At 42.2% G+C, this 15,974-nt stretch overlaps 3 protein-coding genes across 7 annotated transcripts in view; 2 read left to right on the top strand and 1 right to left on the bottom strand.

The window, feature by feature from the left end:
* ZMYND12 (zinc finger MYND-type containing 12) overlaps positions 1 to 6,132 on the bottom strand; it is a 26,204-nt gene extending 20,072 nt beyond the window's left edge. Inside the window, exon 1 of one of the 2 annotated variants that reach the window (XM_006742925.3) lies at positions 5,893 to 6,132. In XM_006742925.3, coding sequence (XP_006742988.1) covers positions 5,893 to 6,002 — 110 coding nt within the window. In that variant the 5' untranslated portion in view covers positions 6,003 to 6,132. Of the gene's footprint in view, positions 1 to 5,485 lie in introns of both variants that reach the window. The other variant, XM_081818233.1, reaches the window with a different exon arrangement.
* Positions 6,133 to 6,491: 359 nt separating this feature from the next.
* Positions 6,492 to 9,961, top strand: PPCS (phosphopantothenoylcysteine synthetase). Of its 4 annotated transcripts, none has more exons than XM_031038681.2 (3): positions 6,492 to 6,625; positions 7,240 to 7,343; positions 9,068 to 9,961. In XM_031038681.2, the coding sequence occupies exons 2-3, from the start codon at positions 7,251 to 7,253 to the stop codon at positions 9,386 to 9,388; spliced, it is 414 nt and encodes a 137-aa protein (XP_030894541.1). In that variant the 5' UTR covers positions 6,492 to 6,625; positions 7,240 to 7,250; the 3' UTR covers positions 9,389 to 9,961. The 4 variants fall into 4 exon arrangements, with proteins under 4 accessions (XP_030894541.1, XP_006742990.1, XP_030894540.1 ...); XM_006742927.3 differs by having other exon boundaries at positions 6,563 to 7,070; XM_031038680.2 differs by lacking the exons at positions 6,492 to 6,625; positions 7,240 to 7,343 and adding an exon at positions 6,930 to 7,070.
* Positions 9,962 to 12,176: 2,215 nt separating this feature from the next.
* CCDC30 (coiled-coil domain containing 30) overlaps positions 12,177 to 15,974 on the top strand; it is a 113,820-nt gene continuing 110,022 nt past the window's right edge. The window contains 1 exon segment of the mRNA XM_081818236.1: positions 12,177 to 12,800. The gene's annotated coding sequence lies outside the window, so the exon portion shown is untranslated.

The raw sequence follows: 15,974 nt of genomic DNA on the forward strand, positions 1-15,974 counted from the left end.
CGCCTCGGATTCACTTCTCCGCACGTCCTACCTTCCAGAAAGTGGTCGCTTTTCTGATGAGAGAGTTGTTGCTCTTCTTTTCTTCGATCTCCTGTTGAGTTTGTAGGTGTTCAGAATGGTTTGATCCCTATCCAGCTGAATTCCTGAGAGGAGACGAAATCCAGGTCTCCTACTCCTCCGCCATCTTGCTCCGCCCCCCGTTTACTAGTATTTTGTTGAGGATTTTTTGCATCCATATTCATGAGGGATAGTCATCTGTAGTTTTCTTGTAATATTTTTGTCTGGTTTGGCATTACAATTACACTGGCCTTTTAAAATGAGTTGGGGACTTCTTCTTCCTCTTCTAATTTTTTGGAAGAGTTTTTGAAGAATTGGTATTAATTCTTTTTAAAGTATTTGATAGAGGGGTGCCTGGGTGGCTCAGTCAGTTGAGCGTCTGCCTTCGGCTCAGGTCGTGATCCCAGGATCCTGGGATCGAGCCCCACATCGGGCTCCCTGCTCCGCGGGAAGCCTGCTTCTCCCTCTCCCACTCCCCCTACTTGTGTTCCCTCTCTCGCTGTGTCTCTGTCAAATAAATAAATAAAATGTTTTAAAAAAAAGTATTTGATAGAATTCACCAGTGAATTCATTTGGTCCTGGGCTTTTCTCTGTGGGAAATTTTTGATTGCTAGCTAAATCTCTTTAGTTATAGATCTACTCAGATATTCTTTTTCTCTTGAGTCAGTTTTGTTGTTTGTGTCTTATTTGGAATATATTTCATTTAGGTCTTCTGATTTGTTGGTGTACAATTGTACATAGTATTCTCTTATAATCTCTTATTTCCTGCAAAGTTGCTAGCAATGTCCCCACTTTCATTTCTGACTAGTAGTAATTTGGGTGTTCTGTTCCTGGTCAATCTAGCTAAAGGTTTGTCAATTTTATTAATCTTTTTAAAAAACCAGCTTTTGGTTTTGTTGATTCTCTATTGCTTTTCTATTCTCTATTTCATTTATCTCTGCTCTAATCTTTAATATTTTCCTCCTTCCACTAGCTTTGGATTGAGTTTGCTTTTCTTTTGCTAGTTTCTTAAAGCAGAAGGCTAGGTTATTGATTTGAGATCTTCCTTCTTTTATAATGTATGTGTTTACAGGTAGAACTTTCCCTGAGTACTGCTTTCACTGCATCCTGTAAGTTTTAATATTTGTGTTTTTGTTCTCATTTCATCTCAAAGCATTTTCTAATTTCCCTTGTGATTTCTTCTTTGACCCACTGGTTGTTTAAGACTATTATTTCCATACATTCATAAATTCCTTGTTTCCTTCTGTTATTGCTTAATGTCATTCCACTGCAGTTACAGAACATACTTTGTATAATTTCAATCCTTATAAATTTATTGAGACTTGCTTTATGGTCTAACACATGGTCTATCCTGGAGAATGTTCTGTATGTGCTCGAGAAGAATGTATATTCTGCTGTTGGTGGTGGTGGTATCTATAGATGTCTGTTAGGTTTAGTTGGTTTATAGTGTTGTTCAAGCCTTGTATTGCCTTGCTAATCTCCTGTTCATCACTGACAGTGGAAAACTGAAGTGTCCAACTATTATTTTATTTCTCCCTTCAATCTGACAGTTACTACTTCATGCATTTTGAGTCTCTGTTGTTGGATACATAAATCATGAATTTTCGCATTTTTATCGCCTATTGTGTATTTTTACTCAAATGTGACTAAGTTCACTGTTTGATTCCAATTATACATATTCTAAAACTGGTAACAATAACCTAGCACAGGGTCAGCAGTTTTTCTGTAAAGGGCCTTATAGTAAATATTTTAGGCTTTGAGACCTACATGGTCTCTGTTGCAAAAATTCAACTCTTTTGTTGTAGCAGAAAAGCAGTCATAGACAACATATAGCTTTGTTCAAGCACTCTCTCTCCTTCCTTCTTCTGGGACAAAAGAAATGCAATAAAGTATTTTCTTTATAAACTGCAACTGTATGATATGAAATGATAAAAGCATTAAAAATTTTTATAGGGAATTATTGTAAACAAATCAATAAAAGCACTCAACAGCCAGGATATAGAAATAGTTGAATTCCATAGGGTATTTATTAAATAGGGGCTTCTTGAGTAATTGTGTGAGCAATGGAAATATTAATTTACTTAACTACCTAGACTTTTGTTCCACTGAGAGCATTTGACATATCTTGCTTTTCCAAATAAAATGAGCTTTATTTATATATTCATGAACTCTTTCCTTATTCATCTGTTTCACCCGTAACACCCAACACAGGATCATGCATAAAGAAGGAGTTGAAAATTATATTTTCTTTTTTTTTTTTTTAAAGATTTTATTTATTTATTTGAGACAGAGAGAATGAGAGACAGAGAGCAGGAGAGGGAGGAGGGTCAGAGGGAGAAGCAGACTCCCCGCCGAGCAAGGAGCCCAGTGTGGGACTCGACCCAGGGACTCCAGGATCATGACCTGAGCCGAAGAGAGTCACTTAACCAACTGAGCCACCGAGGTGCCCAAAAATTATATTTTCAATTAGGGCTCACAATCAAGTAGCCTGTAAGCCAGATGTGCTTTGTTTGGCCATTATCCTGTTTTTAAAACTGAATTTAGATGTCATTAGGCAGGACATTCATTCTGCAGTTTACCACAGATCCTACTGTCTCCTACTACTGAATACCACTTCACTGCTGTCCTCTCTTCCTGGCCAGTGAAAGCATTTTAATTTGTGCCCCATATGTTCAATAAAAGGAAAACTTATTTCAAATTACTCTTATCTATATGCTATGATTTGCTCACCTATAGTACTGAAGCCTCTTTTACTATCTGTAATGTTTCAGTGTGCACTTTAATAAAACTGTCTTTTCTTACAAATATTCAATTCCCTAGGAACATTCTCACAATCCAATACAGAACAATATGTGCAAGATTACACAGAGTGTATAAAACAGATCTTTGTATAGGAAAAGAATATAAGGAAATTGATCAAAATGTCAGGTTATTAATCTCTGGGTTGTGAGATTATGTATTTCTCTTCTTTATTTTTTATATTTTCAAGTTTTCTACAGTGAGCATGAGTTATATTTACAATTGGGAAAAAACTCTTTTGCAGAAAAAGAAAAAAAAAAAACTTTCAGAAATTCGAGTTGACTGGCCTTCCTGCTCCTTAAATTGGAACAAGGAGAAAGAATATTTATTGAGTGCCAACTTGGTCTTAGGCATGATGCTACATGCTTTACATTCAACCACAAAAACCCTGTGAGGGAGGAGTATTAAAGCCCCCATTTCTGAGATACAGAACAATTACTTCAGTTTTATTTTATGGAAAAATCCTGAAATTTCCAGGACACAAGCATATAAAAATCTGGAGAAAAGAGGCAGGTGGGCTGGAGGGAGAGAAGAAGGCCTTAAAGAGAATTAAAGGCAGTGAAAGAGAAGAAAGGAAATAATGGTGGTTAAGGGCATAGGAAATAATAATTTATTCATGCATTCATCAAATATTTAGTTTCAATTACTTCAAGACACTTTGCAAGAGACTGTAGGGTATATACAGATGGGTTTGACACAAATCAAAAGAGCATATGTATGACAGTCCTATCCGTATTCAACATAACATCCGGCATTAATGGAACATAAGAAAATTGACATAACACACTTCCCGACAACTGAAATGAAGAAGGGAAATAAGAGTCAAGTGAAGAGTAGAGAGTGACTACAAAGTGAGTTGAGAGGATGAACGCATTACTGCTGGCTGCAGGGATGAAGGCAAGAGGGAAAGAGGTAGATGCTCATATCAGCCAAAGGACTCTAATCTCTTCCCTGAGTGCCAGGCCTGTACTTGAAGTTGTTCACTAGCCATCTCTCCCAAGTGACCTGAAGGCCCTCAAACTCTGTGTCCCCAACCCAATCCGTCACCCACCACCACCTCCCTCTATGTTAATAGGTTTACTATCCATTCAGAAGTTCGCTTATGCAACAAATGATCACTGAATGTCTGATATATGCGACCAGTAGGTTCAGTAAAAGACACAGATATTAAGTAAACACAAAATACAATACAAAAGTACAGGAAAAACGAAGAAAAAGGTGAGACAGAAAAATAAGAGAGGAGTATTTTCAGAACGACCTCTCTGAAGAAATAACATTTCTGAGAACTAAAGGATGAGAGGGCCCTAGGAAGATCCGTGATTGAAATGGAGGTTCCCAGCAGTGGGGACAGCCTAGGCAAAGAAACTGAGGGAGGAAAGGACTTAGCAAATCATAATTGAAAGACAACCTCTGTAATTATATCAAGGAAAAGAGGGGGTGAGCGTGGTGGGAAATGAAGGTAGAGAGCTGACCAGGGCTTTGTAGTTTCTGCCACAAATTCTAAATTGTAGTCTAAATGCAATGAAGAAACAGCAATGAAAACACATGCCATCCCTCCCTTCACGGGATATATAGACCTAGTGAGGAATACAGACTATTAAACAACTGATTTCAATTTGTGTCATAAGTTTTAGGATAGGGAATATATAGAGTGCTGTGAGAGCACTGAGGAGGGACACCTAATTCAGTCTGAGGAGGTATATTCACTCTCCACTGGGACCATTGCAACAAATTCTCAATCAGTTATGCAGCCTCCAGGGTCTACCTTCCAATTTATTTTCCACACTGCTACCTGTCATCTTTCCTTAACACAAGTGAGACCTGGTCAAAACCATCCAAACTTCTTGATCTCATGTCACCATTTCGCCCTAACCTCTATCTTCTTGGTTTAAACTCCTCCTACTACCTATTGCAATGGTTTTTAAACTTTCTTTTTAGTAAGAAATATATTTTATCATTACACACACACACATATCCACATAAAACACTAGAAAGTTTCAAGAAACAATTCAAGTAGGATTACTTCGATACTTTCTATTTTATTCTTTTTTCCCTAAAATGTTTGTTGATTTATTCATGACCTGCTAATGGGTCTAGTCTGCAGTTTGAAAATCAGTGACTGCTTCGTCCACTACTACCTTCTCTACTCAGCTCTGAACAAACTGTTCTTTCACCCTTTACCCAAGTAGACCCAGATGCCAGGAGTACCCTGTCCTTCTGTCTTCCTTCTTCATTCACCTAGCAATTTCCTACTGACCTTTCAAGAGTCATCGCAAACATTATTTATTCAGAGAAACCTTTCCAGATATTGCCCCAGGCTTCCATCCTTAGAGGTCCCAGGAAATAGCACACCCTAAGTGACAGTACTTGTCATGCAGGGTCTATTATAATGACTTTTCAAAAACAAGTTAGTCTGCTCTGGACTAGGTTTCTGGACATCAGCAACCGAGCTGTTTTATCTCAGGTCCAACATAGGGTCTAATGGGAAGCAAAGGTCAGGGGATGTTACGTTGAATAAATGAAAACTCACCTCATTTTCTACTACCCTCCCCACACTCTCACCACCTCGGCTGTGCACTTCTTTCTATTCCTCAAGCACACCACAGTCTTTCCTCTCTCAGAGCCTTACTTTTCCTCAGCATTTCCACGGCAGACTGCTCCTACTTTATCTTCAAATCCTTAGGAGGGCATCTGTCCAACCTCTCATCACATTTCCTTTGTCTTTATGGCATTGATGACTCTCTGAAATTATCTTGTTTTCTTTTTGTTTGTTTACTTATCTATCTTCCGCATTAATTATGTTAGCTTCTTTAAGGGGCACAGTCCACCAAGTATCCCCCAGTAACTCAGGCTGCTAGAACAATGCATAGCGCACAGTAGGCGGGCAACAAAACCTCTGGTGACGAACAAGGGAGTGGGAGAAGAGGCAGACACAGAAGGCTTAGGGACCTGTCTCGAAGCCGCCTTGTCTGTTCCCTGGCAGAGGCGGTGCTACGGCTTATGTAAGGCACCCAAGTGCCACATTTCAGGGCCTACCAGTAATAAGTGACCGTGCAGGAGGTGCACACTCGCTCGGCCGGGGCCTCGCACACCTCGCAGCAGAGCCGGCGCCCCTTGGGCACCGCCAGCGGGTAGATAATGTCCATGTTGCAGCCAGCAGTGTCGGTCTCCAGGACGGTTGCCCGGCGAGGACACGCTGGACGCCGGCGTCACGTGACTGCCATCGGGCAGCCTCGTTCCCAGGATTTCAAGCGCAGGGGGAGGGGCGTGGCTCCACTGACATCTAGAGTGTATTTGCGGGGTTAAAAAAAACACCACCACAAAACTCCTCCTCGTTGGTCCCGAAGGTTAAATGGCCGGGCGGTCTGACTCCAGTGGAATCTAAGTCCAGAAAGGCCGATACGGTGGCCGGTGAGAGGCAAAAACGGCCAGTTCTTTACCCGAGTAGGAAACGAACATGAGGGGAGGTGGCCCTTCCAGATGCCTGCCCAGCCGACAGCTCTAGCCAGCTCAGGGTCACCTCTGCGAGGCTGTAGGGAAGAAAGGGCACGCAGCTCCACACGAGGAGAAAAACGGCGCCGGCGTGCGGCGTGAAGGGACAAGGTCGCTCCCTCACTAGTGCGGCTGCGCGGGGACCGGGATCCCGGCAGGGGCGCGGCGCCGGCGGCAGTGGAGCGTGCGCGAGTGCGGGCGCGCCCGGGGACTGATGGCGGAAGTGGATCTGGTCGCCGAGTTTCCCAAACCTGCGGATGCTGCGCGCTACGCCGAGGTTATGGCTCGCTTCGCCGCCAGGCTGGGCGCGCAGGGCCGGCGGGTGGTGTTGATCACGTCCGGCGGTACCAAAGTTCCTCTGGAAGCCCGGCCAGTGCGCTTCCTGGACAACTTCAGCAGCGGGCGGCGCGGGGCTACCTCGGCCGAGGCCTTCCTGGCCGCGGGTTACGGGGTCCTGTTTCTGTACCGCGCTCGTTCCGCCTTCCCCTTTGCCCACCGCTTCCCGCCCCAGACCTGGCTGTCGGCGCTGCGGCCCTGCGGCGCAGCCCCTTCGGGTTTGCTGAGCCTGGAGGCCGAGGAGAATGCACTTCCGGGCTTCGCGGCGGCTCTGCGGAGCTACCAGGAGGCTGCGGCTGCCGGCACCTTCCTGGCCGTGGAGTTCACCACTTTGGCGGACTATTTGCATCTGCTGCAGGCTGCGGCCCAGGCGCTCAATCCGCTGGGTGCGTGCGCTTAGGAGTTCAGGGTTTCCTGCAGGCAGAGCCTTTCTCCCCAGACACTTTCCCCCTCACCTTTTCATTATCCGCAGTCTAACAGCCGGGGAGCCTGAGTTGAAAGGAGCTGATCCCATATCCCACTCCGATTTATTACACCCTGTGCTTCTCTCTGCAGGCTCTTCTGCGATGTTTTACCTGGCTGCGGCCGTGTCAGATTTCTATGTTCCTGTCTCAGAAATGCCTGAACACAAGATCCAGTCATCTAGGGGCCCACTGCAGGTGATGGGCGCTTCTCTTCCAGAGATCTGATCCCCTATAATCAATCTTGGGTTAATTCCCTCTTGATCTGGAGATGGCCTTTCTGCATTCCGTATGGGATAGGCACTAGGGATACAGAGATGAATAAGACACCGCCCTCCCTCAAGAACCTCACAATCTAGTGAGGGAGCTGGACACAGACATAATTACAGTACAGAGTGATAAATGCTCTAGTAGAGGTACGTACAAAGTGAAGTCAGAGCATGGGGTGAGTGAATCTTGGGGAAGTCAAGGAAGGCTTCCTGGAGGAGATGACATAAATTGGGTTTTAAAAGATGAACAGAGAGTATAGCAGACAAAGTAGGGAAGGTACAGATAGAGTACAAATTGGAGTTTGGAAATGAGCCGTGTGATGTGAACTGAAGTTGTTTGGTAAGGTTGGAGAGCAGGGAGAGTGGGGCGCAAGGTGGGCGGGCAGACCGAAGAGAGCTTATTTCATAGAAGATTTTGTATTCCTTCTTAAGGAGCTTGGACTTTATCCTGTGGAGCTAAGGCAAACAAGTAGGAGAATGAGAGAAAGTTTTTGTTTGAAAAGACCGTTCCGGCATCAGTATGAAAGGTGAATTAGAGAGAGTAGCAGGTGTAGGTTAGATGACGAAGATTGCTGTAGTTTAAGGAAAGGGTATGGGGTGGCTAGTGGTTGAGATGTTGAGGTGATCTGGCATCCTGGAACCCGAGAGAATTCTTAATCATTTATGATTCAAGAAGAATTTAAATAGGAGAAACTACCTGTGGGACACTTGCTGACTTTGTAGGATACTTCATTTGTTCATTTTTTCAATAAATATTTATTGAGTACTTACTATATGCCAAGTACTGTAGTAGGACCTGGAGATAAAGCAGTGCAAAGAAACATACTGTGCCCTTGTGTTGCTTACACTCTTCAGAGACCATAAATAAGTCATATGCATACTATGTTAGGTAGTGAAAAATGCTAAGCAGAAAAATTAAGTGGGGAATGGGAATATAATCCCTATCACACTTGCTAACTTTCTGAAATCCTGATAATTATCATAGTAATTTCACACTTTTAAAATTCTGGGAGCTTTAGTTTATCCTCTATTTTTTAGTTCTTTCTTGGAAGTACACAAACCAACTCAACATTCTTAGAAGGGATCAAGAATGGTATAGTAAGAGTTTTGATCAAGTGAAAATAAAGAAAATCAGTTTATTTTCTTCAGTGCTAAGATGTGTAATGAGTGACAGTTTTTAAACAGAATCAAATAGCCATTCTACTGGTGCAAGGAATATTTTAGGCTAAGAGATTTAAAAACCCAACGTTAATTAAACTTCTGCCAAAGTTACATTTGTGTTACAGATTTGCGTGAATAGATTTGTTTATTTGAGTGTTTGGTTTAAAATAAGGGGAATGTTTAAGAAAGTATAATGCTGTTTTTCAGAGCTCTGTTAATGGTGATGAGGGCGGTAGGGCAAGGTTAACTCATAAGACATGGTTTGTCTCAGAATTTGTATGACGCCTTGGAATTAGGAATCCTTATGAACCCTACAGAGCCAAGGCTCTTAAACTAAGCTTTTAAAATGCTCTGAAAAGTTTGACAGTGAGAAATCCCACTCAAATTGACATAGCCAAAAATCTGACTCCCTGCTTCCTTAGTTTCCCATGAGACTGACCTGGTAGTTATTGACCTTTGTTTGCTTATTAAGCTTTTCTTTTTCCAATACAGATAACAATGAAGATGGTGCCAAAAATGCTTTCTCCTTTGGTTAAAGACTGGGCTCCCAAAGCATTTATAATTTCCTTTAAGTTGGAGACTGACCCTTCCATCGTAATTGATCGTGCACGGAATGCTTTGGAAGTTTATCGACATCAAGTGGTGGTGGCCAATAGCCTTGAGTCACGACGGTCCTCTGTGGTTATTTTAACAAAAGACTCAGAAACCAAGATATTGCTGTCAGAGGAAGAAGTAGAAAAAGGCATAGATATAGAAGAGAAGATAGTGGGTGATCTTCAGTCTCGACACACAGCTTTTATACATGACAACTGAAGTAAAAAAGCCTTTGTAGGATCAAAAATTGTTCAGTGGATCAGGGCTCTTAAGCCGCCGTTGGTGGTATAGTGGTGAGCATAGCTGCCTTCCAGGGCTCTTATCACTGGTAAAAACAAATCCTTTGCTTTCATAAAGACAAAAAATGAAGGGAAAAAACAGTGAGTGGTATGCAGGTGAATATAGTTTGGTATTTGTCTTTTAAAGATCATTTCATACTCAATAAAAATGAAAACAAAAGCAAAGCACTTATGACCAAGCCACCTGACACACTCATCTGATTATCACCTGGATTTTGAAAATGAACATGAGCTGTTCCTCACCTTTAAAAAAAAAGAGCTTATTGGGAATTATATTCCTCAGCATATACATGTGAGGCCTGAATATCAACCTTCATAATATGAGAAGGATTATGGATGCATGAATGGCCATGCCTTAAAGATCAAATATTTCTTGATGCCTACTATGTGGTAGGCCCTGAGGATTATGAGGATTAAAAAGATGAATAAATATGTCTCTGGGATATGGATGTATGAAAAATAAAGTGCAATAAAGTGTGTGCCCAAAAGCCAACATGATGGAAATGATGTTTTTTGGAAATTTATCCAAGGTGGGAGTACAAGAGAAGGACACCTAAGATAGATAGCCTGTAGAATGATGAGCTTCCCACTACATTTACTTTTTGCTCCTTTTCCTAGGTTGACTCTCTATTTGAGTTAACAGTTTACCTTTCAAATATTTTAGAACTGTTCTTAAGGGAAATTTGATTTCTACCTGGGGCCAGGAAGGGGCCTATTAGTGATTTCTACCCTGAGGGAAGCTTTACTATGTGGTAAGGAGTAGGGGCTTTGGAGCCATCTCAGCCAAGTTTGACTCTTCGAGCTGTGTCACCTGTTACCTTTGTAAGCTTAGACCCTTGACTTAATCTCAAGTTCCTCATTTATAAAATAGAGATAATAAATCTCTCTGCTGAATAATGCCCTTTGTTGTGAGGAGTAAGTAAAACAGTGAAGATAAAGCATTAGTCATCTGGTGTCTGGCATGTAGATATTATACTGTCCTGGGCTTGGGATGGGAGTGTACAAGAAATGTGGTTCGGAAAAATCCCCTAAATGATCTGTAGGTTGGTCCAGAGTGCATGTTGAGAAACTACCGTTAATAAGTAGGTAGAAGCAGGAAATATACTTTACATACTTGATTTAAAATGCAACTAGTGATAATCATGGAGTCGGGAAGGGTAGCCCAATGTGTCTGATGACAGTGATACAATAAATGTTAGTTGAAAAGATTTGAGCAGAGGTGCAAAGATGCATTGAAATATGTCATTTAATCAAGAAATGTGACTTTCAAGCAGAGGAAAAATAACTGCAGCCATCAGGACTGTTCTGGACACAGCAGTCCCATTGAACAAAAATTTTAAATTAACTTAAGGTCCGATTAGCAAAATCTCAAAGACAACAGGCTCTGTCAGCAGTGGCTGCAGTACTGAAGGGATAGGAAGCAAAAGATTGATTTTCTTCCCTACATCTATAGCTTCATGTGGATGATGACTGTCATTATGATGTTTGAACGTCCAACGAGGGTAAATGGAGTGAAAACTAGAAGTGATCTTAATGTTTGTTTCTACCATAACTATTACTTCCCTTGGGAACCATTTCTTATCCTGGTTTGTTAGGCTTAAACAAACACCACTTTCCTACATGGAATTATTTGAAGTGTTTTCCAATTCAGTTTAATTTCCATTTGGAGCACTTAAACAGTATTTACACATGTTAAAATTCCAAGAGGTTTTTTTTTGTTTGTTTTTTGGGTTTTTTTATTTTTTGTTTTTTTTGACAGCAAATAGTGTGCAAAGAAAGAAATAATGAAAAGGAACGCGAGTCAATGAGAGCAAATGAGAAAGCCCTTGATCTAGATTGGAGGACCAAGAATTGTTTCCCTGAGGAAGTGACAAGTGATAAGTAGGAGTTAAGTGGACTGGAAGTGATGGCACTGCGCATTTTAGATAAGAGAAAATACATTTGTAAGGGGGAAATGGTTGAAGTACTTCCATAAAGTAAGGGATGCGATCTATCCAGATAACTGGCAAAGCTTTGGAAAGGATCCTATGTGGAACTAGAATAAGACTGAAATGTGGGTACCTATTTGGGATATCAGCAAAGCAAGGGCCCCCAAAACATGGGTCAAATCAAGCTTTGATGAACTAACTAGAATCTTGCAATAAGAGCATTTAAATGAACATGATATAAACCAAGCCTCTCTTAAGTTGTCGTTTAGACATTTTTATTTTGCACGACATAAGTGGAGGAACGGTTCACGTAAACTGAATTTTCTAGGACTTCTAAAGGGCTTCTGTCTTAGGGACGATTCTAGTCAAGTCCGATTTCTTCATTTTTACAATAATAAAGCCAGGTCCGAAAAATGTGATTTGTCTTAGGCGCCCCAGGTAGTGACAGATCTAGGCTTAAAATTCACAACTCCTGACCCTCTCCCTTTTAAGAATGAAGTTACTTCCAGAAAAATAAAACCAAGATTATTAGGCCGGCGGGAAGCTATTTGAGAATTATAAATGCCCGCTAACAAAAATGCAGCCTCAAAGTAGAAAAAGCTCACCTATGTTGTTACCATGGTTACTGCAAAGCCAATGGAATGAGCCGTACTTTCGTTTTGCCAAAAAACCCCGCCCCACGGCCCGAAGGCCAATGGTGTGCGCTGTCTCCACAGGAAGAGCAGCCCCTGAGCCAATGGTGCGCGTCGTTTCTATGGTTTCCGCCGGAAGGACGCCTCGGCGTCTCTGTGGTGAGCGCTGTTGCTATGACGCCCGGGCCTGGGTAGGCACCTGCCTCTGGCCGCTGAGCAGCGGTGGAGCCGAGTGAGCCGGGACCCTCACGGCACTCTCCGAAAGACAGTTTCCGGCCTGGTTCCCGCGGTTCCGCCTCAGCCCCAAGGAAGAAAGCGCCTTTTCTGCGTTCCTTTTCAGCATTCCAGGTCTTTCCCGCTTCTCTCACCCGTGTGGCCCGAAACCGGAGGAGAGCCTCTCCTGGCTCTGCCTTTGTTGTGACGGGCTGGAGTGATTCTGCCTGAAGAAGGATTCGCCCGTCCCCAGGAACCCAACCGCCACAGGCCTTTAGAATTAGGCTGTCTGTCTTATTTAGAGAGGGCTTGGAACCCGTCAGTTAGTTAAGTGGGCTCTCCTTTTCCCACTGCCCAAGCGAAGACTCAGCCCTGCACAGACCACTGCGCCTGACGGGCCTGGCCCGAGTCCTCCGAGCCACGGCTTCCCCAGGTCGTAGGCTTGTGAACAAAGAACTGCCGTTTTCTGCTTGTTCGTCCTATGTTCATCATGCAGAATCTTAATTGCCGATGAAGCTCTGCAGAGGCCTTTGGTATCTTCAGCATCCGACGTCATCAAGTCAGTTACCTTCTGCCTTTCGAGCTACAATCTCATCCGCTTCTCTCATCACCCTGAGCGCCACTTTTCTCATCCTGCTCATTCCACAGCCATTTTCACCCTTTCTCGTCCATGCTGCGCATCACTGAATGTTCATTCGTCTCCACCACCTCTGCCATCTATAGACCACCTCCCTCTGTTTTCCTGCTACAATGCTTTGGGTAGCTAAGTATTCCACATTCTCCAGCTCTGGAATCATTTGGAAGATTTTCTTTGTTTCTCTGCACTATGGCAAGCTTCCTGTCTTGGGTAAACTAACTAGCATGGAGAAGCGCACGTTGGTAAAAACAAACAGTAAATTTCTGCAAGCTTAGTGTGTTTTGAAAACGGAGGGGGAAAAATAAAAATGCATTTTTAGGCCTGTCCCAGGCTTATATAAAAAAAGAAGATTGTGCCTTGCTCAAGTGAATACTATGTTAGATTTACATGATGTATTCTTGCGTATGAAAAGATCATTCAGAATGATCATGTAACCGGATTTCAACTTTAAGCCCGTATGAACACAGTGCCTTGATACCATCGAATTTCCTGGAGAGGAGATGCTTAAAACAGGTCTTGTGCCTTCTATTCATGTCAATTTCCTTTTTTTTTTTAAAGATTTATTCATTTTAGAGAACACGTGTTCATGGGGGAGGGGCAAAGGGAGTGGGGGAGAGAGAATCCTCAAGCAGATACCCACTGAGAGGGGGTTTTCGGGGGTGGGCTCCGCCAGGACCCTGAGATCAAGACCTGAGGGGAAATCAAGAGTGAGCTGCCCAACCGACTGAACCACCCAGGTGCCCCTTCATGTCAGTTTCTTAATCAGAAGACATTCTTTGTGATGTGAGCCAAGAAACAGAAACAATGAGGAGGAGTGATTGAAAATAAACATTTTTGGCAAGGGAGAAGTCTTAATAGTCCTAAAAAGACTGGAACATAGAACCTTAAAAAATAGAATGAGATTCATTTAGAGCCAGTGCAATTTTCTTTTAGTTGAAAAACTTTAATATGTCTTAAAGTATGTGTTCCTGGTTAAGTCTTACTATTTCTTTTTCAGTATTCAGGTTTAAATGTAAACTTATTTTGAAGATACGCACTTTTAGCGGGTATTTTGGGGGCTAGAATGATTTGGATATTTTTATTTTCTCAGACCAATTACAGCACTTATCTGTGATATCTCATATTACAGCCAGGTCAGTTTTCCAAATGCTGAGAAATTCAGCTTTCTCTTCTGTAATAGATTGGAAAAGAAAAAGAAGTTCTGGGGGCACCTGGGTGGCTCAGTCGGTTGGGCGTCTGACTCTTGATTTCAGCTGAGGTCATGCTCTCAGGGTCTTAAGATCAAGCTCTGCGATCAGTGTGGAGCCGGCTTGAGATTCTCTCTCTCCCTCTCCCTCTACCCCTCCCCTTGCTTGCACTCTAAATAAGTAAATAAATAAATAAATAAATAAATAAATAAAATGTTTAAAAAAGAAAAGAAAAAGTTGTGAAACTTTTTCAATTTTTCACATTTAATGGATAAATTCTAACTTTTGAAAAGCAGAGTATTAGATGCTGTATTTTAAGGGTCTTACCTTTCCCCTTCCAATATGTATTTACTGAACAAACATCATTAGGGCAACATTGAAAAGTAACTCTTTAAAAACTTTCCTCTCACCCTAGGACAGTGGCTCTAAACCCAGGGGTGATCTTGCTTCCCATGAGACATTTGGCAAAGGATGGAGATATTTTCAGTTGTCACAGCTGGGGATATGTTACTGGCATCTAGTTGGCAGAGGCCAGGGATGCTGCTATACATCCTGCTATGCACAGAACATCCCCCCACAACAAAGAATTATCCAGCCCAAATGTCAATGATGCTGAGGTTAAGAAACCCTGTCCCAACATATCAAGTTCATTTTTCTGTTCTGGGTCAACCCTTGCCCATGAGTGTACATTTTTACGTAGCTGTAATGATAGTGTGCATTTTGCCTTTCTTTTAATTTTATATTTTAAGCATTTAAACATTGCTACGTTGTTTTCAATTTTTTGAAAAGTATTTTTCTCCTCATTTTACTTGGGAATTGAGAAGGAAAAAACTGTGTTTAATATGTATTATATTTAAGATGCCTATGATTTTTTTTTTTAAAAGATTTTATTTATTTATTTGACAGAGACAGAGACAGCGAGAGCAGGAACACAAGCAGGGGGAGTGGGAGAGGGAGAAGCAGGCTTCCTGCTGAGCCGGGAGCCCAATGTGGGACTCGATCCCAGGACCCTGGGATCATGACCTGAGCCGAAGGCAGTCGCTCAACCAACTGAGCCACCAGGCGCCCGATGCCTATGATTTTTAAATTATATTTGTGTAGAAGGGAGAAAGAAGGGTTAGGGTGAATAGCCTATCTGGGTATATCAGTTTTTGTGGCCATGCTATTTACTTTTGTTCCCTAATGTCACTCTGAGACCATAAGATCCAAAACTCATCCCTTGCTTAGAGCCAAAAGATGTGCTGTAACATGAGGTATGGTCCTGGCCCCTCACTGTAGTTCGAGGGAACCTGTAGGGGAAATAAGAACAAGAAGCAATGACTCTGCACCCATTCTCCTTGCTCTCTTTCCATTTAAAATTCTTTGTCTCTGTCTCAGTTTGCTTTGACAGTTTTACCAACTCATTCTTTACATCTGGAAGTTTGGGGAGGAGGGCAAAAACTTTTTAAGATAGTTAATGAGCATTTATTCAGTATCTACTTTATAGAGAATAGTTTGTGTGTATACTTTGTTATGTGGGTAATTTTAGGTGCAGTTTAGATGTTAGAGCATTTATAATTCAAATAATGGATTTTTAAAAAAGATTTTATTTATTTGAGAGAGAGAGAGAGCACGAGTCAGGGGGAGGGGCAGAGGGAGAGAGAGAAGCAGACTCCCTGCTCAGCAGGGAGCCTGAAATGGGCTCCATCCCAGGACCCTGAGATCATGTCCTGAGCCGAAGGCAGATGCTAAATAATGGATTTATATTACCTCAAGATCTGCTTTTTTAGAATTTTCAAATTACTTAACCATTGAGTCTCAGTGAACCAACACCCTGGAAAAATGTGTGTTCTGGGGTGTCATAGCAGAACAGGCAGAGTGACCCAAATGTTCAAAGTCATGGAAATATAAGCAGCATGATGGGGATCGG

The sequence above is a fragment of the Leptonychotes weddellii genome, chromosome 4 (genome assembly GCF_054177405.1).
Source record: "Leptonychotes weddellii isolate Sample4059 chromosome 4, ASM5417740v2, whole genome shotgun sequence".
In the NCBI taxonomy this organism is placed as follows: Eukaryota; Metazoa; Chordata; class Mammalia; order Carnivora; family Phocidae; genus Leptonychotes; species Leptonychotes weddellii.